This window comes from Camelus bactrianus, chromosome 2 (assembly GCF_048773025.1).
Source record: "Camelus bactrianus isolate YW-2024 breed Bactrian camel chromosome 2, ASM4877302v1, whole genome shotgun sequence".
Taxonomy (NCBI): domain Eukaryota; kingdom Metazoa; phylum Chordata; class Mammalia; order Artiodactyla; family Camelidae; genus Camelus; species Camelus bactrianus.
Window position 1 is genome coordinate 98,413,863 of NC_133540.1, and position 22,521 is coordinate 98,436,383.

The window sequence follows — 22,521 nt, forward strand, 5'->3', positions numbered from 1 at the left end:
TTAACCTCATTGTAGTTTTGATTTGCATAGCAGTATTGAGCATTTTTTTTATGTGCCTATTGGCAATTTGTATGTCTTCGTTGGAGAATTGCTTGTTTAGGTTTTCTGCCTGTTTTTGGTTTGGTTGTTTGCTTTTTTCTTATTAAATTGTATGAGCTGTTTATACATTCCAGAAATTAAGCCCTTGCCAGTCTCATCTTTTGCAAGTATTTTCTCTCATTCCATAGGTTGTCTTTTTGTTTTGCTTATGATTTCCTTTGCTGTGCAAAAGCTTGTAAGTTTAATTAGGTTCCATTGTTAATTTTTGCTTTTATTTCTGTTGCCTGGGTAGACTGCCTTAGGAGAACATTGCTAAGATTTATGTCAGAGGACGTTTTGCGTATGTTTTCTTCTAAGAGATTTACAGTATCTTGCTTATATTTAAATCTTTAAGCCATTTTGAGTTTATTTTTGTGTATGGTGTGAGGGAGTGTTCTAACTTCATTGATTTACATGCTGCTGTCCGGTTTTCCCAGCACTACTTGCTGAAAGGACTTGTGTTTTCTCTGTTGTATATTCTTGCCTCTTTTGTCAAAGATTAATTGACTGTAGGTCTGTGAGTTTATTTTTTGGGCTCTGTGTTCTGTTCCATTGATCCATATGTCTCATTTGTGCCAATACCATACTGTTTTTATTACTGTAGCTCTGTAGTATTGTCTGAAGTCTGGGAGGGTTATTCCTTCAGCTTTGTTCTTTTTCTTCAGTGTTGTTTTGGCAATTCTGGGTCTTTTGTGATTCCATATAAATTTTAGGATGGTTTGTTCTAGTTCTGTGAAAAATGTCATGGATAATTTGATAGGGATCATATTAAATCTGTAGATTGCCTTGGGCAGTATGACCATTTTAACCATATTGATTCTTTCAATCCAAGAACAAAGGATATCTTTCCATTTCTTTAAGTCATCTTTAATTTCCTTAGTCAATTTTTGTAGTTCTCTGTGTATAAGTCTTTCAACTCCTTGGTCAGATTTATTCCTAAGTATTTTATTGTTTTGGATATGATTTTAATAGGGATTGTTTCTGTACTCTTCTTATTCTGATATTTCATTGTTAGTGTAGCGACTGATTTCTGTATGTTAATCTTGTATTCTGTAACGTTGCTGAACTTTTTAATCAACTCTTGTAGTTTTTGTGTGGAGCCTTCAGGGTTTTCTCTATATAGTATCATGTCATCCACATATAGTGACAATTTAACCTCTTCTCTTCTAATTTGGATCCCTTTTATTTCTTTTTCTGATTGCTGTGGCTAGGACTTCCAAGACTGTGTTGAATAGAAGTGGTGAGAGTGGGCATCCTTGTCTTGTTCCAGATTTTAGTGGAAAGGCTTTCAGTTTTTCAGCATTGAGTATTATGCTGGCTGTGAGTTTGTCATAAATAGCTTTTGTTATGTTGAGATATGTTCTCTCTGTACCCATCTTGGTAAGAGTTTTTATCATAAATGGGTATTGAACTTTATGAAATGCTTTTCTGCATTTATTGAGATGATCATGTGATTTTTGCCCTTTTGTTGTTTGGTGGAATTCCTCAGTGAAGCCATCTGGTTCTGGACTTTTGTTTGCAGGGAGGGCTTTTTTTTGTTGTTGTTGTTTTGTTTTTTGCTGATTCTATTTCATTTTTAGTGATCAGTCTGTTCAGTAGAGCCCATTTCTTTAAATTCTTTGCTCTGCCTCCTTCCCATTTTACTAGCTAATTTTCTACCTGTCTCTAAGATAACTAATTTTTCACCTGGTTTCAGTCTTAGCCTTTTTTTTCTCATTTTGTATGTTCTTTCTAGAAAAGCCCATCTAATCATTATTTTTAATTTACATGTTTGAGTTGATGGCTCCCATTGACATCTTCACCCAGTTCTTTCCTGAATGCCAAAACCCACACTTCCTACTGCCTATTGGACACTTTCCTTGCATGTCCCATAGATATCTTAAACACAACATGTCTAAAACTGAATCCATCATTGAAAGTATTTCTGAAGTATCTGTAACAGAGTGATTAAAAGCATAGTTCAAGCTAAGCTGTCAGGATTTGTATCTCAGGTTTACTGCTGAACTTGGCCAGTTTACCTCTTCTCTTTGTATTTCATTTTCCTCATCTGTGAAATGGACATAATAATAGAGGTGAATATGATTTTTGAGTCTTAAATGAGAGAAAACTTTGAAGAATGCCTGGCACATAGTAAATGTTCAAAAAATGTCAGCTACTGCTTTCAACATCATTCCTTCCCACTCCCCTCTAATTTATTCCTCCTATGTTACCTATCTAACTGACACATGTGTCCAAACCAAAATTTGAGTAATACTGTTGACTGCTCCCTGCCTCCGACTTCTGTTCATCAGTCACCAAATTCTGTCTAATCATCTTAGTATCTATTAAAATTTCTATATTTCTTTCTGTAACCTCTGCCTCTATATCTGTTACCTGAACCATTATAATACTCCTACTAGTCCCTAAATCTAGTCCTGCCTCCTTCAATTCCATTCTCTATATTGTATCCAGAATGATAGTTCAAAAGAACAAACCTATTAATGCCATTTCCCTGCTTAAAACCTTTCAATGTCTTCATGGGTAGGGGGAGGGTCCCTTTGTGTGACTTTTCATGATCTGCTCACCTCATTCTCATTTGTTACCCTACCCCTGTCCTTAGGTTTTTGCTCTAGTAATACTTAACCACTTATAGTACTCTAGACGCACAGGTCTTCTTATGTCTCCAGACTTTTGTATACACTGTTTTTCTGGCATAGATCAAATTTATCTGTCTCTTTGCCTGGTGAACTCTTATTTATCCTTTAGATCTCAGCTTAGGTATTACTTCTCCAGGAGACTTCCTTAACTTCTCTGTCACTCCTAGTGTATCCACAGAGCACTTTGTGCCTTCTCTGGGAAGTGCCTCAAAAGTAGTGGCTGTGTCTATTTCACTATTTGAAAACTACAGTCAGTATAGTATTAGTCACTTGTGTTGGTGCTCAGTAAATATTTGCTAAGTGATAATATATGAAGTAGAATTTTTAAGGAATCACTAATATTTAACTATAGTATGTTTTAACTTGAATTTCTTTGATTTCTAGGCAGGAATAATTTTTACATTTATTAATAATCTGTTTTCTTCATGGCTTATTTAGTTATACTTTTCTTTTCTTTTTGGCTGGGTTTTAACTTTTTAACGCGTATCTTTTGGAAACCCTTATTTGTTAAAAATAATAACCCGTTTTCGTACTGCAAATTAAGTATTTAATTTTGGTTTTTAAAGAGGGAAATGCCATTTGTGTTTATTTTGTTAATAATTGGTATCCTTGTGGATTGTATCCTTTGGTCTTCACAACAACTGCCTTGGGTAAGAATTCTGAGGCTTAGGATAATAAGTAAATTGTCCAAAGATTTTCTCCCATGCTTTTCTGACTCTAAACTCCTGATCTTAATTTCTATACTTAATCCTTCTCCAGCACAGTGAGTTTGTTACATGCTTTAATTCTGACTAAATAACCCTATCCCAAAGTACCTTTAAAAGCAAGTAGGACACTAGAATCTGGTTTCTGAATTTTACTTCATGTGTAGTTTAGGAATTCAGTCCTGTTTCTCTGGTGTTTTTGACTTAGACCTATTGTTTTTATTTGACTCCTTCAATCTCCAAGGATTTTGTTGTTGCCATAAAAAAAAAAAAAACCCCTTTTTGTTGCTGTCATATTACATATACAATATATTCCTGTTTTTTTTCTTTTTTTAAATTAGAATGGACATTGGATGTGTCAGAAGCAAACTTTTGAGTGTAAAGTTTTGTATTAACTTTGATGTGGCAAGGTTGGGTTGATCTTGGTTAATTCAGTTATTCACAATGCTTGTTGAGTTTTTAGTATTTGCCAGATATTTTGACAAGTCCTAGTAATAGATGAATAAGTAAAGTATAATTCCTGCTTTGAAGGAGCTCATGATTTAGAAGAATGTTAAAAATAAGAATGTTACAGTGATATCCCACATCTACAATGTAAAATAGTAAGAAAATTCCTGATTTCCTTGTTAATGAAAGAACATTTCTAATTAAAATTGATAGGTCTTGAAGTTCTTTCCATACCAAAAATTTTGCCTTTTTGGTTAAGTTTATTCCTAAGTGTTTTATTCTTTTGATGCTATTTTAAGTGGCATTGTCAATTTCTTTTTCAGTGTTTGTTGTTAGTGTATAAAAATGCAACTGATTTTTGTATGTTGATTTTGTGTCCTGTTACTTTGATGTTTATTAGCTGTAACTTTTTTGTAGACTGTCTTACGTATAAGATTATGACCTCTGTGAACAGAGATAATTTTTCTTCTAACTTTCCAATTTGAATGCGTTTTACTTTTTGCTTAATTGTTCTAGCCAGGACTTGCAGTATGGTGTTGAATAGAAGTAGTGAGAGTGGAAATCCCTATCTGGTTCCTCATCTTAGAGGAAAAACTTTCAGTTTTTCACTCTTGAGTGTGATATTAGCTGTGGAGCTTTTCATAAATGGCTTTTATTATCTTGAGAAAATTTCTGTCTGTTCCTCGTTTGTTTAGTGTTTTTATCATAAAAGGGTGTTGATTTATGTCAAATGCTTTTTCTACATTAATTGTGAGGTAATCATATGATTTTTATCATGTGGTTTATCACATTAGCTGATTTTTGTATGGCAAGCCATCGTGTCCCAGGAATAAATTCCACTTGATCATGGTGTGTGATTCTTTGATGTGCTATTATATTTGATTTGTTAATATTTTGTTGAGAATTTTTGCATCTGTATTTATCAGGGATGTTTGCTTGTGGGTCTGTCTGGCTTTGTCTCAAGGTAATGTTGGCTTCATAAAATGACTTTGGAGGTATTCCTTTCTCCTCAGTTTTTTGGAAAAGCTTGAGAAGGATTGGTGTTAATTCTTTAAATGTTTGGTAGAATTCTCCAGTTGAATATTTGGCCCTGGGCTTTTCTTTATTGGGAGGTTTTTGATTACTGATTCATATATCCTTATTAGTTACTTGTATGTTCAGATTTTCTGTTTCTTCATGATTCAGTCTTGATAGGTTGTATGTATCTAGGAATTTATTTCCTCTAGATTACCTCATTTGTTGGTGCTTAATTGTTCGTGGTAGTTTATTATGATCCTTTGTATTTCTGTGGTATTGCTTGCAGTGTTTCATATTCTTGTTCTCTGCTGAAAACTTTCATTTTTTAAATTTTTTTTTTAATTCTCTATTTTGTTTCTTCTTTAATCTTTATTATTTCCTTCTTTCTGCTAGTTTGGGGCTTAGTTTGTTCTTTTTCTAGTTCCTTGAGATGTAAAGTTGGGATCTTTATTTGAGATCTCTCTTCTTTTTTAATGTAGTAGTTACCACTGTAAACTTCCCTCCTAGTACTGTTTTTGCTGCATCCCATAAGCTTTGATGTGTAATGTTTTTGTTTGTCTCAAGACATTTTGTAATTTCTTCTTTGACCTGTTGATTTTTCAAGAGTGTTTAATTGCCATGTTTGTGAATTTTCCAGTTTACCTTGTACTACTGATTTCTAGTTTCATTCTATTGTGGTCAGAAAAGATACTTGATAGGATTTCAATCTTAAATTTGATAAGACTTGTTTTGTGACCTAACATGATCTATCCTGGAGAATGTTCCATGTGCATTTGAGAAGAACATGTATTCTGGTGCTGTTGGTGGAATATTTTAAGTCCATTGGTCTACAGTGCTGTTCAAGCCATCTGTTTCTTTATTGATCTCTGTCTGAGGTTCTGTCCATTGTTGAAACTGGGGTATTGAAATCTGCTAATACTGTGTTGCTATCTCTTTCTCAGTTCAGTTCTGTCAATGTTTGCTACAAATATTTTGAGTGCTTTGATGTTGGTTGTGTATGTATTTATAATTGCTATATCTCCCTGATTAATTTGACCCTTTCATTATTATATAATGTCCTTTTTCTCTCTTGTGACAGTTTATGACTTAGTCTATTTTGTCTGATACAGGTGTGGCCACTCTCGCGTCCTTGGTTATCATTGGCATGGGTTATCTTTCTAGTCTTCTACTTTCAGTCTGTGTGTGTCCTTAAATCTAACGTGAGTTTCTTATATATAACATATAGTTGAATCTTGTTTTTAAATCCATTTACCTAGTTTGTCTTTTGATTGGTAACTTTAATTCATTTGCATTTAAATTCATTACTGAGAGGGAAGGAGTTACTATTGTCTTTTTTGTTCACTGTTTTTGTCTTTTTGTCACTTTTTTTCTCTTGTCTTCCTTTATGTTTCACTGATTTTTTTTTTTTTTTTAATAGTGACATGCTTTGGTTCCTTTCTCATTTCCTTTTGTGTATCCTCTGAAGGTGTTTTCTTTGTGCTTATCATGGGTCTACATAAAACATTATGTAGTTGTAATGGTCTGTTTTAAGCTGGTAACAACTGAACTCAAAAAACTCTATTCTTTTACTTCTCTCCCCCACCACACTTGGTTTTCTCTGTCACTAATTACATCTTTTTATATTGTGTATTTATTAACATATTTTTATGGTTACACTTATCTTTATACTTTCTTTTAGCTTCTGTAGTAAGAATTATGATTGTTGTAGTTTACTTTTTAAGTTATTTTCTTTTAGAAACAATTTGTAGAGTTTAGCGTTTGTTACATGCATTTTTGTGATGAAGTTCTAAATTTTGTTATGTTTCAAAATTATTTTAAAACCTTTTTCATGATAAATGGCTATGTAAGTTGAATAAATCTAACAATTTGTTTTTCTTGTTTAAACAGAATTCTGAGACTGATGGTCAGCCATACAGAAGGATACATTGAACCTATAGTTTTCTGAAGAATCAGTTCAAAAGATCCAAAAAATACAAAAGGTAATGAAAGGGTTGTATCTTGGAATATACTTTGAAATGACATATTCCCTGAAAAAATATATAAAAAATCCATAAACTATTTTGACACACTAATTTGAGTAATGTTTTATTTAAAATTTTTTCCTGTTGAGGATTTTGCTTCTATTTTCATCAGTGATTTTAGCCTGTAATTTTCTCTTTTTGTGGTGTCTTTGTCTTGTTTTATTATCAGGGTGATGCTGGCTTCATAGAATGAGTTCAGAAGTATTCCTTCCTCTTCAGTTTTTTGAAATAGTTTGAGAAGGATAGATACTAACACTTATTTAAGTGGTTAGTAGAATTCGCTTGTAGAAGCTGTCTGCTCCTGGACTTCTTTTTGTTGTGAGTTTTTAAAATTGCTGATTCAATTTCATTACTGATAATCAGTCTTTTCATATTTCCTGTTTCTTCCTGATTCAGTCTTGGGAGATTGTATGTTTCTAGGAACTTGTCCATTTCTTTTAAGTCATTCATTTTATTGGTGTATAGTTGTTATAATCTCTTATGATCCTTTGTATTTTTGTGGTGTTATTTATAACTTCCCCTTTTTTACTTATGATTTTACTTGGGGGTCTCTCTCTCTCTCTCTCTTTTTTTTCCTTGATGAATCTGGCTAAAGGTTTATCAGTTTTGTTTATCTTTTCAGAAAACCAGATCTTTGTTTTATTGGTCTTTTGTGTTGTTTTTTAGTCTTTATTTCCTTTGTTTCTACTCTGAGTTCTTACTTCTTTCCTTCTACTAACTTTGAGTTTTCTTTGTTCTTCTTTTTCTAGTTCCTTTGGGAGATTAGGTTAGATTGAGATTTTTCTCGTTTCCTGAGGTAAACTTGTATCACTATAAACTTCCCTCTTGCAGCTGATTTTGCTGCATCCCATAGATTTTGGATCATTGTGTTTCCATTTTCTTTTGTATTATACTGTAGGTATTTTTAAAATTTTCTCTTTGATTTCTTCAGTGACCTGTTGGTAGTTTAGTAGCATATTGTTTAGATTCTACATCTTTGTGTTTTTTGCATTTTTTTCTCATAGTTGATTTGTAGTCTCATACTATTGTGGTCTGAAAAGATGCTTGATAGGATTTCAGTCTTCATAAATTTATTGAAACTTATTTTGTGGCCTAGCATGTGATCTATCCTGCAGAATGTTCCATGTACACTTGAAAAGAATGTATTCTGCTACTTTTGAATGGAATATCCTTTATATGTCTATTAAGTTCATCTGATCTAAAGTGTTGTTTTAAGCCAGTATTTCCTTACTGATTTTGGGTTTGGATGATCTGTTCATTGATGTAAGTGGGGTGTTAAAGTCTCCTACTGTTGTGTTACTGTTAATTTCTCCCTTTATATTTGTTAGTATTTGTCTTATGTATTTAAGTGCTTCTGTGTTGGGTGTGTATATATTTACAGTTGTTATATTTTTTTCTTGGGTTGATCTTTTTATCATTATGTAATGTCCTTCTTTTTCTCCTGTTAAGTCTTTATTTTAAACTCTGTTTTGTCTGATATAAGTGTTGATACAGCTTTCTTTTTGTTTCTGTTTGTATCGAATAGCATTTTCCCTCTCCTCACTTTCATTCTTTGTATGTCTTAGTTCTGAAATGAGTCTTTTGTAGGCAGCGTATGTTTGGGTCTTTTTTTTTTTTTTAATCCATTTGGCCACTTTGTGTTTTTCGATTGGAGCATTTAGTTCATTTACTTTTTTTTTTTTTTTAACATTTTTTATTGATTTATAATCATTTTACAATGTTGTGTCAAATTCCAGTGTTCAGCACAATTTTTCAGTTATTCATAGTTCATTTACTTTTAAAGTAATTATTGTTGGATATGTACTTCTGGCCACTTCATTAAGTGTTTTTTGGTTGTTTTTCTAGGTTATTTATTTATTTATTTTTTTGCTTTGGTTTTTTTTTTTTTTTTTTTTTTTTTTGGTTGTTCCTTTCATCTGCTGCTCACTTCGTTTGTGATTTGATTTCTATCTCTAATGTTATATTTATTTGAATTCCTTTCTTTTCTTTGTGTATGTATCTATTAAAGATTTTTGAGTATTGGTTACCATGAGATTTACATATAACTTTGTGTGTGTGTATGAGATTATTTTAAGTTGGTTTGAATGCAGTGTAACAAACCTGCATTTTTACTTGCCACCCCCACAGTGTTTAATGGTTTTGACAGCATATTTTACATCTTTTTGTTTTGTGTGTTCCTTAACTACTTTTTGTGGATGTAGATGATTTTACTACTTTTGCTTTTCAGTCTTCCTCCTAGCTACTATCTTTACTGTATGTTTTCCTTTACCAGTGAGTTGGTTTTTTTTTTTTTTTTTTTTTGGAATTTTTGTATTTCTGGTTATGGTATTCTTTTCCACTTAGAGACTTTCCTTTAACATTTCTTGTAAAGCCAGTTTAGTGGTGCTGAACTCTTTTAACTTTTGCTTGTCTGTAAAACCCTTTATCTCTCCTTGAAATCTGAAAGATAGCCTTGTCAAGTTGACTACTTTTGGTTGTCGGTTTTTCCTTTCATCACTTTGAATATATCTTGAAACTCCCCTCTGGCCTTCAAAATATCTGCTGAGAGCTCCCTTGTACTTAACTAGTTGCTTTCTCTTGCCTTTTTTTTTTTTTTTTTAAAGATTCTGTATCTTTAATTTTTGCCATTTTAGTTACAGTGTTTCTTGATGTGGACTTTTTTGAGTTGATCTTGTTTGGAACTCTTTGTGCTTCCTCGGCCAGGACATGGATCTTTCCCAGGTTAGGGAAGTTTTCAGGTTTATTTTTTCAGATAAGTTCTCTGCCACTTCCTCTGTCTCTCACCTTTCTTGGACTCCTATAATTTGAATGTTAGTATGCTTGATGTTCCAAAGGTGTCTTAAGGCATCTCATTTAAAAAAAAAAAATTCTTCTTTTTCTCTTTAGCTTGGATGATTTCCACTACTCTGTCTTCCAGTTCAGTGGTCTATTTCTCTGTATCATCTAATTTACTGTTGGTTTCTTCTGCAGTATTTCTTATTTCAGTTTTTGTGTTCTTCAACTCTTTTTATTCTTCTCTATATTTTCTAACTCTTTGTTAAACTTCTGCCTTTGTTCATTCTTCTCCTGAGTTCTTTGAACATTTTTTATGGTCATTACCTTGAACTCTTTATCAGGGAGATTGCTTATCTCTAGTTAAACTTAGCTCTTTTTCTGCCTTTTTTTCTTGTTCTGTAGTTTAGAACATACTCCCCTATCTCCTCATTTTGCCTGATTTTCTGTGTTTATTTTTATATACTATGTATGTCAGTTATGTTTCCCAATCTTGGAAAAGTCACCTTATTTAGAAGTCCTGTGCGGCCCAGTAGCACACTTGCGTCTGGTCACCAGAGCCATATATTCTAGTAGTGTCCCCTTTGTGGCTTTTCTGATGTGATGGGGCTGACTACTGTGTGTGCTTTGGTAGGTGAGGGTGGCTTTCAGTCTTACTGGCTGCCGGGCCATTCCTCAAGGACATACCAGTACTAATCAGAGAAGGAGCAGCTAGTGAGATGGATAGAAAAGTAGGAAAGTGTTGTGTCACAGAAGCCAGGAAAAGAAAAGTAATAAATGCATAAATAGTCATTTATATCCCACGTTACTGAGAGTAGAGTAAAGCAGCTGTTTGTCAGCATGAATGTCATTGATAACTGTAGTAAAGAGTGAGCAGTATATGTACTGTAAGTTCTGGCAGGTACTGCTAGCTGACTTTCTCAGTGTCATCAGCAATAAATATACAAAAGTGCTGGTTTTCTCTACATCCTTCCCCCACCCTCCAAAAAAAAAAGTGAGCAGTCTCAGTGGGAGTTGGTGAGGATGAAAGCCTGATTAAAACTGATGAAGTGAGAATGAAAAAGTTCGATTAAAGATGGCAAAAAATACAGTTAACTTCCATTTTCTCTCGAAACTGTATTAATGCTAAAGGATTTTTCTGAACGAGCAGAGAATGGGAGAGGAAATAATTGCAACAAAATTTTGGATCCTGAAAAGCCAAAGGAAGTGTGGTAACTGTCTTATAGACCCTAGAATCCCAGGCCCACTGTGGGAATGTTCAGAAACAAACTTTGTGTTACTGTAGGGCCTCTAAAATGTTCAGGAGTTGAATGTATTCTTTACTTCTGCAAATAAGAGTGAGGGTGGGACTAAAAACAGGATGATTTGTTGAAAATCTGTTTATAAGGTTATTCTGCTCCATAAATCCTTTCCCTGACTTTGGAAACCCAGGCAACTATCCCTCTTGCCTTTCTTAGCAGAGGGCTAGAGATTTATTTTCTAGCAAGGACAAAATAGAGGGCACCAAACATAGTTGAAAATGTGGGTACTATATTAAAAATAAGGGATTAAGATTCTAGGCTAATCAGATTTTTGTAATTTTCAGTGAACAGTTTAGAAGAGTCTTCTCTAGGAATTAAAACCAACCTAGAGAAATGGTCTGAAGATAACAACATTAAGAATTTCCCCAAAGAAATATTCCAACCTGGTATTGCTACAACAAAGTTCACAGTATCCTACCCTTAAATATGGGCCTGTGACCAAAGATCACTAGACATTTTAGGAATGCCTCTTTTGTGAGAGTCAAAGACCAAACCAAAAAAGAAAATACCAAGTTAGGGGAAATGGAGACCAACTCAGTAGGTAAGAATTGAGAGAAACACATAACTGTCATTTAATAGTTTCAGAAAGGTAAGAGGACATGCTAAAGCTGTGAAATATAAAGGAGAAACAATAAAAAATGAAATTAGAAATGGAAAACTCAATGGAAGGGCTCAAAAATAGTATTGATATATTGAAAGTGAAGCAAAGAGAAAATTGGAGAGAAGAAATAAGAAAATTGGAGCAATTGTCAGGATCTTCAGTGTTCAAATAATACGAGTTCCAGAAAAAGAGAATAGAGTAATTAGAGGGGAGAAATAGGGAATAGAGAACGATTCAACAAAACTGTCCAGAAATTAGAGGACACAAATTTCCAAGTAGAAAGAGCCCATAGAATGACCAATACAAATATGAAGATTAGTCCAAAATAGGGCATATTATTGTTTAATTTTAGAACACAGTGGAGCTTCCAAAATAAGAAAAATAGGAGGTCACATATAAAGGATCAGTAATCAGCATGGCTTTGGACTTCTTGATCCCACACTGGAAACTCGAAGATAGGGAAGCCTTTAAAAAAATTCTTAAGGAAAAATTATTTCCAACTCAGTATTCAATATCTAGCTAAACTGTTGATTAAAGATTAATGACGGTTGTAGACTTGTGATGACACAGAAAAATTTTATCTGCTGTGTTTCCTTTCTTGGGCAGTTATTGTAGGAGGAACTCAACAAAAAAGAAGTAAACTACAAAAATGAACCGATAGAATAGGAAAAACAGGAAATGCAAGTTAAGTAGAGACCCAGGAAATCACTAGGATGATAGTGAAGAATGATCCTACGATTACCAGTTACAGCCATCCAGTCCCAGTAGGAATTGGTCAGAAGGTACCAAGAGAAATATCTGTGAGAAGAGTAAATTGGTAGAATTTGTAATAGGTTTGAAGATATCAAGAGTAGATTTAGACAGAGAAGAGTTTGGGGCTGAATTGGTGATAAGTATGTAGAAAACTAGGTAAATAATAAAACAATGATTAACTCTAGGGAAAACTAGAAAAGAAAAGTAATTAGTATACTATATGGCTCAGCTGTTAATTGCATTTACAGAATCATAATAATGTTAATTCTGAGTATAACCACCTAGCCAAAAATCACGGTGTTGGGAATCTGGGCAAGTAGGCATATGTATGAGGTAAGGATAGGGGAGTTAAAGCTATATTATTATTTTTCATAGTGAAGTTCAATAGATAAAACCTAAAAAACAAAGACACTTTTGAGGGCAAAAGCAAGCAATGTAATTATTGCTTGCTTACATTGGGAAAACTCGAATAAATTGGGAATGTGTAGGAGGCACCCTACCTAAAACAGAAAGAATCAAGAAGTAACAAAGTAGAAGTTATTAGAGAGTTAACTACCCAAGGAGACAGTTAAAGAGATGAAAGTGGTTGGAAATAGGCAATGGGGATCAGAGGACTTCTGATTTTTTAAAAAGTCTCATAAGTCTGTTTGGACACTTGAAACTTTGAACAAGGATACATTTGTGAAAATAAACACTAAATTTAAAAATAAGAGAGTGGAATTAAAGATGTTGAAACACCAGCTGTATACAACTCTGGTAAGTTGTTTCTCTGTAAAAGCAGGCAGAAAAGGAAGGCAGTACCTGAAGGGGGATGGTGAGTCAGGGGGGTTTTGTTTGTGCTTTGTTTTTTTAAGGTAAAATACTAAGATGTTGATCAGAATAATCCAGTTATAGAGGGAGAAATTAGTGTTGTAGAAGTGGAAAGCCTTGAGAGGTGACAGCAGATGGGATTCAGAGGACAAGTAGTATCATGTCATTAGATACTGCATAGTTTATTTTTAATGCAGAATGTGTTATTTTATACATGAGTTCTTTTCCAAAGATGGAATGCCAGGCACTGAGATTTTCTGTTAATTATGTGTAATGTTGCATGCTGAATTTAAAACATATCTGCTTCCATATTTGGCAAAGTTTGAATTGCTTACAGAGTTTGTTATTAATACCTTCCCATTTGATAATTTTTTTAAATGGCTTTTAAAATATTTGTAAAAAACATATGCCGTTCTTGACCATCACTGTGATAAAATAGTATCGTGGTACTTACTCAGCTGGGAAGTCATATCACTGAATGATTCTGAGCTCAAGTTTCTTATATAAAGGAGCATTTGATTCGTAACTGTAACTTGATCCTTTATGATTTGTGATCTTTGTATTCCAATGACTATAACTGATCCTCTCAAAGTCATTATTGCATACCACACTGGCCTATTAATGTCAATATTTAAGAAAAAAGGCTTTATTGACACAACATTGTAAACTGACTATACTTCAGGAAAAAAAAGAAAAAAGGCTTTTAATAATAATATTTAATCTATATTACACCATCTATTTGAAATTCCTTGCTGCGTGTAGGGACATTTCATGTCTTCTAAAAATGAATCCTTAGAATCCATAGCAAGAGCAATTATGACTCTGCCTACTAGTCTTTTTGTACTGAAAGCATCAGTCCTAGGGTAGTCCCCACACAAGACCTTTTGGGTGCTCCCCCATTACCGCTTTGTTTTGTTAAAGTTAATTCAACACCATTTAAAGAAGTCAAGAGGAATCTTGTAACAATTGCTCTAGAGTGCTTATTTGGGCCTACTTCACTTCTTCCCTTATCTTCCCTTAAATATAGCATGTCTGTCAATTGTCTGGGAAAGTAGAGAAAAGATCTGGGACTCTTGGACTAGACTTTTAGAGATGTAGTTTTACATTATTCAGTTAGCTAGACAACAAATAGTATTTGGAAAAATATTGTTAACAACAATATTAAAACAGCCTAATGCTTACCAGTCTGTCTTCCTAAAGCATTTTGGATTTATTTCCCTTATAATTAGCATGGCTCCTGTTTATATAGTCTTAAGCCCTGGTTTTTAGGGTCCTTTTTTCCCCCGTTGTTTGCCCTGTTCTACCTTTTGGTAATTAAACAAGCATATACTTGTTGCTATGTAAGTCTCAGATCTGGTCTTTTAAGTTTAAACTGAAACGGTTCTTTTTAAATTCGTCTAAATTGGCTGTGTTACCTTTGCACTGTTCTTTTTGTTCTGATGATAGAACCAGCCTCTGTTATTACCATGATAAAATAAGTATGTCTGTTGGACCAGAGGTGATCTTTAAAATCTATTCTCTAAAATTCTGTAATTTTGTATTCCATCTGCTGATGTTGACCCAGACACTTAAAATCATTGTTTTATCCTGGAGCTAGTTATTTTTATTTTTAACTCTGACTCCCCCACTCATTATCTTTTAAGACTTCTTAGCCCTTTACAGTCCCATTTCTGCAGCCATAACCGCATAGGCAGTGCAGCATCATTTATCAAGGGTTATTCTCTCTTATTCTCATAAATGTACATTTGAAAACAATGATAGAATATTTTAGAATCTCATGCCCTTTAATCTTTTCTGGTTTAGTTAGAGATACACATTAATTTACACTATTTTCTTAATTTTAAATGAAAAATATAATAAAGTAGAATTTCTTAATGCCTCAGACTGTTAGGATATTTATTAGAAGTAAGGTGATTATTCAGTATTTAATTAATGACTATAAAATATAAGTATCATGGATAAAACCTGCCTTATACTTTAGAACTACATAGAATATAGAGAGAGAAATTTTAGGCTTATGATTCAGTTTTAAAGCAGTAAATTTTAATTCCTTCAATGTTAGTATGAGACCCTTTATAGTAAGGCTCTTCTTGACTTGCTTCCACCCCTCTACCACTCCTACTCTCTCTCACTTCATGCTCTAGTAATTAAAACTTCCAGTTGTGATATGCCTAGATTTTTCTCTAAAGAAAATGCTAAGCCTCTTAAGTTCTCAAATAGGATGCTCTCTCATCTCATAAAGGCCTGTGCCTTTGCAAATTGCTATTCTTATAGTTTCGAATCCTTTCAACTATTACCTCTTCCTGTCCTTTAGTTTGTTATTTCTCGAACTTAAATTGTCATACAAATCACGTGGAGACCTTGTTATAATGAAGATCTGTTTCAGTAGGACTTAAGGTTGGGCCCAAGATTCTGTATTTTAACAAGCTGTCACATGATGCTGATGGTCTCTGGACCACATTTTCAGTAACAAGAATCTAGACTGCCTTGTTCAGTATCAAGAATCTAGAAATAATCAAGAATATTTCCCCGACTCCCCCCATATGCTTTCTTTATTCCTTAATTATAATTATTTAGTATCTCCCTATTCAATGCAGATTTTTGCCAACCATGACTGTGTCTTTCATCCTTGTATTTCCAAAGCTAACTGTACTGTTTAACAGAAAACAGGCTTTCAACAAATGTTTATTGCCCATTGGATGGTGTTATTACAACCTATTTATAGTTGTATAGTCTAATATATACTGAACATTAATAGTGGCTTTTAAATTTTGATCATTTTGTTTTAGAAAGAAAATGAATTATGAGCTTCATTTTTTCCCCCTGTAAAATCCTTTTTTAGAAGGAAAAAAAAGCCTTAAATGTGCATCAACTAAGGATATTTGCTTGAAAATAATATTCCACCCTTTGGTACAAACAAAAACATTTTGAAATCTCTAGGATAACATATAGTGTTTCTCAAGTTTACTGTGTGTGTAGAAATAAGTTTTTTAGAAACCAATGATGATTTATCTTTCTTTCTACCCAAGGAGAAGTACAAATGTCTACCACAAGACGAAAACGTAGTATGTTATGTTGTTTACCGTAAGCTGTAGTAAAATGAGCTCACTTGTTGACAGGTATGTTTTTAGAGACTCTTTATCTTGAATTATATAAAACTATTTTAAAAATTCACAGAGTAATGGTCTATATCAAACTGATAAAAGGAATTTTATGCTTAGCTATAATTACTATTACATTCACCTTCTGTACTGAGCAAATACTGCATGATAGTAAGTACGGTATTTTATCTAGAGCCAAATAAACAGTGTGCAACTTGTGTTCTAAATGAATCTTGAGTTATAATTTTGAATGATTTAGTCTGAACTGCTCTGAAAGAAGTTAAGACATTTGCAGATAATTTCCTTGGCACTTTCTGGAATCATCTGTCTCCTTATCTGTTGGTGCTAACCTCAGCCCTTTAAGCATCTTAGCATTTGACTGCTAAGAGGTAACTAATTAGGATTTCATTAGTTGAAATTATAATCTTTAACTCTTACTCTTGGAAAAAGGATAGACTTCCTTGTTTATTTGATTTTAAAACTTTATTTTTAATTTTTTTTACATTTTAACATCTGACATTGAGACTCATCTTAACAGTTGGCTTATCATTGTTTAATTGGTAGCATTTTTTTCTTTCTTAATGCCACATAAAATAAGTCTTATAGTCAGTGGTATCTTAAATTTGTTAAAATATAGTAACATTTTTAAAAAACACCTATTCTTTGACAACTAATGTGCAGAATATTGTTTTATGTCTTACTTCATTTAACTTCACAGTAATTCCATGAGATTTTACAGATGAGGAAACTAGGTCAGAGAGGTTAAATAACTTGTTTAAGGTCACATAGTAAGTAATGAGCTGGAATTATGACCTATGTTGGTCTGTCTGACACTAGAGTTCCTATGCTTTTATTATAGCATACTGTGTGACTCTTCCACAGGAGATTCTTTAAGAGTTTTGTAGCTAGAGTTGGGTGCAGAAGTGACTTTTGACATCTAGGGGCAGCTTTCTTCCCTTTTCTATGACGTAAATAGTTTGGAGCAAGATATTTACCTTCTGATTAAATTAAATTCTTGTTTATTATGATAGACTTTATTTATTTATTTTAATGATTATCATTTTAGTTTATTCCCTTGTAGTATTTTTCCTGGACAGTTTTTTTTTTTGAGATATAATTCATGTGCCATAAAATTCACTCTTTCAAAATGTACAATTCAGTCATTTTAGTAAATTTACAAAGATGGTCAAGCATCCCCACTCTAAGTCTAAAACATTTACATCACCTGCAAAAACCCAATAGCAGCTACGCTATTCTTCATCCCTTCAGCCCCGGCTCTATTTCTATACGTACTTATCAAAGGCATGTTTTAAAACCAGTATGAATTGCCTGCCCTGTGTTTTTTTTTTTTTCCTCATTGCGGCCTTAATTTGCATTTTCTGAAACATGTGTTTCCATATTTTTTTTTATTAATAAACTTTATTTTTTAGAGTAGTTTCAGGGTCATAGCAGAATTGAGCAGAAAGTACAGATTTTGTATGTAGCCCTCCACACATATACACCCCTACCCTCAGCATCCCTCATCAGTGTGGCATATTTGGTACAAACGATGAACCAACATGGACACATTATTATTAACCAAAGTCCTTAGTTTACATTAGGGTTTACTCTTGATGTTGTACATTCTATAATAGACTTTAAAAAATGTAAGACATAGTTAAATTTAATTGTCCATATATATATCAGAAAACACATTAATAATTATTGAGTTTGAATTTATGCAATCTGTTAACTCTACAAAAATGCTAGGATAGAACTGATTTGAGTCACATGTTTCAGTTATTGCTGTTCCTTAGTGAGTCTGCTCTTTCTCTGTCGACTTTCTTTTTCTTTTAGAGATGATGGTAGTATTTTTGATGGATTGGTGGAAGAAGATGACAAGGACAAAGCAAAAAGGTAGTTCAACTTAAGATGTAAAACAGTAAATAAATGAATAATAATTAAATGTAATAGTAAAAAATGGTAAATCAGTGATATCTAGAAGCTATCTGCGTTAAGAAGTTAGATATGTTCGCAGTGTGAAGGAGCTTAGAATATTTGTATGACATTTATAAATTGAATAAAATTATCCTCTAGAAGTGCCCTTCTCCCCACATATTGTGGTACATAAAGTTTATGTGACATCACTGGTGATGTTAGGCTTCACCACTTGTCTAAGGCAGGTTTGCCTAGATTCACCATTGTAGTTCCTGTTTTTTCCTTAACCTACACTGTTCTTTGGAAGCAGTTTGTTTAGTATAGCCCACCTTTGGAATAGGGATGGGAGAATTAAGCTTCACCTCCCATAGGAGGGGATATCTACACATATTTGAAGTTCTTCTGTAAAAATACTTGTCTCTTTCCTATTTATATCTCTATGCACTCATATATATATTGTATAGACTCATGGATGTGGCCAGACTCTGTGGCCTGTTGTCATTGAGTTCATCACAAGGGCTAAGTACTTCCAACCTGAATGTAGTATGAAGTAAAGTTACTTTAATGGGTGTGATCCAGTGGTAGAGTTGGCAGTGATATTTGATTTCTATAAATTTCTTATCATGGAGCCAAAATACCTATTTTGAATTGTTGCTTCATGGAAGCTATATGATCCTGGACATACTCTTTTTTATGGCTGAGTTGTCACACCTATAAAATGAAAAATAATAATGAAGTCTATCTCATAGGAATTAGATTTCATAATGTTTTCAGTAGTGCCTAACATATAAATACACAACAAATAACAGCTCTAAATTTTAACCCCGCCCATGTCTTCAGATGTTTCATATATACTAATTCTGAGATACCTGTTTTCTACTTACTCCTTTCTAGAGAAATATAATTAGACCCATTATGTCTAACTTCCTCTGGTATAAGTTCTTTAAAACATCCAACAGGCAATTTCATGATTTCTAAACTCCCCCCACACTATTTATCCACCAAAATCAGTATCTCATGTTATATTTCACTTATTGATAAACAGCATTATCAGTAACTTGGGAATCCTTTGATTTCTCTTTTGCTTCCCCACTCTAAACCAATTTCCCTAGAATTGCTGAGTTATGCCTGTTAACCCTCAGATCCACACTGCTTTGTTAACACTGCCACTGCCATGGTTTATAGGCTAGGATATTGCAGTTGCCTCCTAAATGGTCATCTGACCATTTGGTCTTGTTCGGCATACAGTAAGTTTTCAGTAGTATTTGTTAAATGAATTTGTTTTGCCAAGCACTGGTCCTTTCATTACTCTAATGCTGAAATGGTCTGATGAACAAGCAATTCTCTTCATGTCATTTCTTTGCTTAAAACCTTTCAGTGCCTTCCCATATCTTTCAGGATTAAACTAAAATCCTTTTTCATAGCATAAAAATTTCATAATTTTTTTCAGTACTGCCCCACTTGCTCCCCATCCACAGCCTAACTCCAACATAATTGGGCACAGAAAGCCTGTACACGAGCCACTTAGCCATGCCGAGCTACTTGTGATAGGTTTTTGTTTTTGTACAAGGTTACTATGTCTAAAATGTCCTACTCACCCCAACTGTCATCCCTTTCTCACTCAGGCTCCATGACTCAATTCGGCACACTTAGGAGTTTCCATAGGAGTTAGATGAATTTCTTGAAACGGCTTATCATTCCCCAGTTATTTCCCGCCCTTATTAGCACAGTCTCTGTCATTATAACAAAGCACTCAATGCTTGGTGAGGGAGTCAGTTCATTTGTGTTATGTTTCTTAAGAGATTTGAACAGTTGTATTTTTTCACAGTGCTAATATAGAATACATGCTTCTTCTTTATTGAAGTAAAGTTAAATTACATTAGTAGAATTATCCTCTGACCTTTGGGGAAAGTATTATACTTTGCTTAAACAAAAATTGAATTCTGAAATACAACTTCACAAAGCAGATAATTAGAAATATTATAGAATGATTAATTGCCCTGTAAATAATTGTATTTACTTACCTCTAGAGGTCTTAGTGCAACTTAGAGTTTGTTTACAGGTTACTGCTTCACACGGAACAGTGGGAATTATTCACTTAGCACATATATTTTGAGCACTTACTGTTTGTTAGGTGTTATGCTTAAGTGCTTAGATGAAAAAATTTGGGCTCTGTTACCAAGAAGCCCACAGCCAAATGGAGAGACAGATATGCAAATAAGTGGTTACAGCTCTGTTCTGGAGGCTGGGATGGAGGAATAAAGAGGAAGAATATGTGGGTAAACCTGAGGGTAGGGAGATTTTCATTTTTAGATTTCTGTTTGTAATTTAAAACTTACAGAAGATGAATAACTTTCTCCTATTCAGTAATTATTAGTAATTTGTATTTATACATTATATGTACTTTCACAGTATATCTCAGTAATATTCATAATAACCTCATTAGGAAAATACCAGTTCTTGATAAATAATGACATTAAATTAAACCTGAGATTTGAATGTAATTTGTCTTACTCACATTTTCATTAAAACATGTATGCCAAATGCTTAATATGTTTCTCTAGTGATAAATTGAGAAGAAAAATTATTGTCCTAATTAAATGTATATTGTAACCTAGGAAATAATATTTATTACTATCCATATTGACAGAAGTAACATGCCATGTGGTTGTGTCAATATTGAGCATTGTATTAAACTCTTGTGTAATTAAATGGATTGTTTGAAAACTGCTTATTTAATTTTTTATTTCATCAGAGTATCTAGAAACAAATCTGAGAAGAAACGTAGAGATCAATTTAATGTTCTCATCAAAGAATTGGGATCCATGCTTCCTGGTAATGCTAGAAAGATGGATAAATCTACTGTTCTACAGAAGAGCATTGATTTTTTACGAAAACATAAAGGTAAATTTTTAATTTTGTAAAATGGATTTATTTAAAATAACAGATCCTCTCTTAAAGCATAATGTGATATAATCTTGGCAGTAAAGATTGGATGCTTCCTAAAATTTTTTTAAGAGGAAGAAATAATAATTGCCTTTTTAAAGATTTCCTAATATGTTCTTTCTTTCATTCAACAAACATTTATTTAGTGCCTACTGTATCCTAGTAGGTTAACAGTCCTGACCTTCGAGTAACTCAAGCCAAGGGAGAGAAACATATAAACAGCTAATTACAATGAAGATAATTATAATGTGAGTAGTGCTTGTAAACCATAAACTTTATGTGAGAACACAGAGGAAAGAATGTGTCAGTAAAAAAGTAGTTGATTTTTCAACTGAGTCTTCCTTTTAGATTAACTAAGAAAAACAGCAGTTCACATGAGGAAATAGCATGTACCAAACCAGAGAAGCTGGGAGAGTTCAGTTTAACTGGAGCATAGTTTGAGTTGGAAAATTATGGGTCTATTTGAAAGCAAGGGAAGAGTACGATTGAGAGGGTCTTACATATCATTTTAAAAGGGCTTCAGTGTATATTTAGGGAATAAACACTGTGTTTTAAAGTGATTATTTGTTAATCAAACAAAATCACTTTGACTAAGTCATGAAAAGAAAATTTTTAAGAATATTAAGTATTTTGGTAATATAATAATTGGAAAACTTGTAAAAGGACATTTCGTTTTAGATACAAATGAAACTGCAAAACTTCTCAAAAGGAGAATTTATAACTAGTGTCTCTTTTTCTTGCGGGCTCACTGTGGAATGCATTATTAGCCTGGTTTATGACCCACCACTCTTTAAAATTATTTTTGTTAATTTCACTAATGCCATCACCCCCACTCCTCATGCCCTCTTCTGCCAATGAAGCAGTAGCTTTTTGTTATACCTCATCCTCTTCAGCATCTCTGAAGCACTGGACATTTTCATTTATCCTCCACTGGCTTTCTTTGCCCTTGGCCTGAGTTACTCTACACTTCTTCATTCACTTCCCCCCTCCCTAACTGAGCTGATTTCTTTCCTCTTTCTTTTTCTGTCCTCTAAATGTAACAGTTCTCAAGTCTTTTGTGCTTTTGCCTTTTTTTTTTTTAAACACTGGTTCCGTTGGTTATCTCAGTTCATAGCTTCAGCTCTTGCCTCTCTATTAAACTGCTAAATCTGTATTTTTAGATGCAAACTTTTCAGTCTTTTATTTCCAGGTAACTTCTGGATCTTTCTTGTGCATGTCCTCAAACTCAGTGCATCTAAAACTGAACTCATTTTCATTTTGTCAGGTCACCTGTTTCTCTCAACTTTCTTGTTTTCATTTTTATACCACCATCCTTTCAATTCCCCAGGACTCAGACCTGAAAAGTTATTTTAAATCTTCCTTAGTATAGTATCACAGTGGCCAAATTTTGTTGATTCTTCTGTAAATGTGTCAGAAT

The 22,521-nt window shown here is 33.4% G+C and overlaps 1 protein-coding gene across 19 annotated transcripts in view; it reads left to right on the forward strand.

Moving 5' to 3' along the window:
• The window catches only part of CLOCK (clock circadian regulator), a 114,361-nt gene that overhangs the window by 41,962 nt on the left and 49,878 nt on the right, over positions 1 to 22,521 (forward strand). For 18 of the 19 annotated variants that reach the window (XM_074347500.1, XM_074347564.1, XM_074347599.1 and 15 more), the window contains 4 exons: positions 6,770 to 6,861; positions 16,170 to 16,259; positions 18,078 to 18,137; positions 20,914 to 21,062. In XM_074347500.1, coding sequence (XP_074203601.1) covers positions 16,213 to 16,259; positions 18,078 to 18,137; positions 20,914 to 21,062 — 256 coding nt within the window. In that variant the 5' untranslated portion in view covers positions 6,770 to 6,861; positions 16,170 to 16,212. Of the gene's footprint in view, positions 1 to 4,797; positions 6,082 to 6,769; positions 6,862 to 16,169; positions 16,260 to 18,077; positions 18,138 to 20,913; positions 21,063 to 22,521 lie in introns of those variants that run through there. The other variant, XM_074347608.1, reaches the window with a different exon arrangement.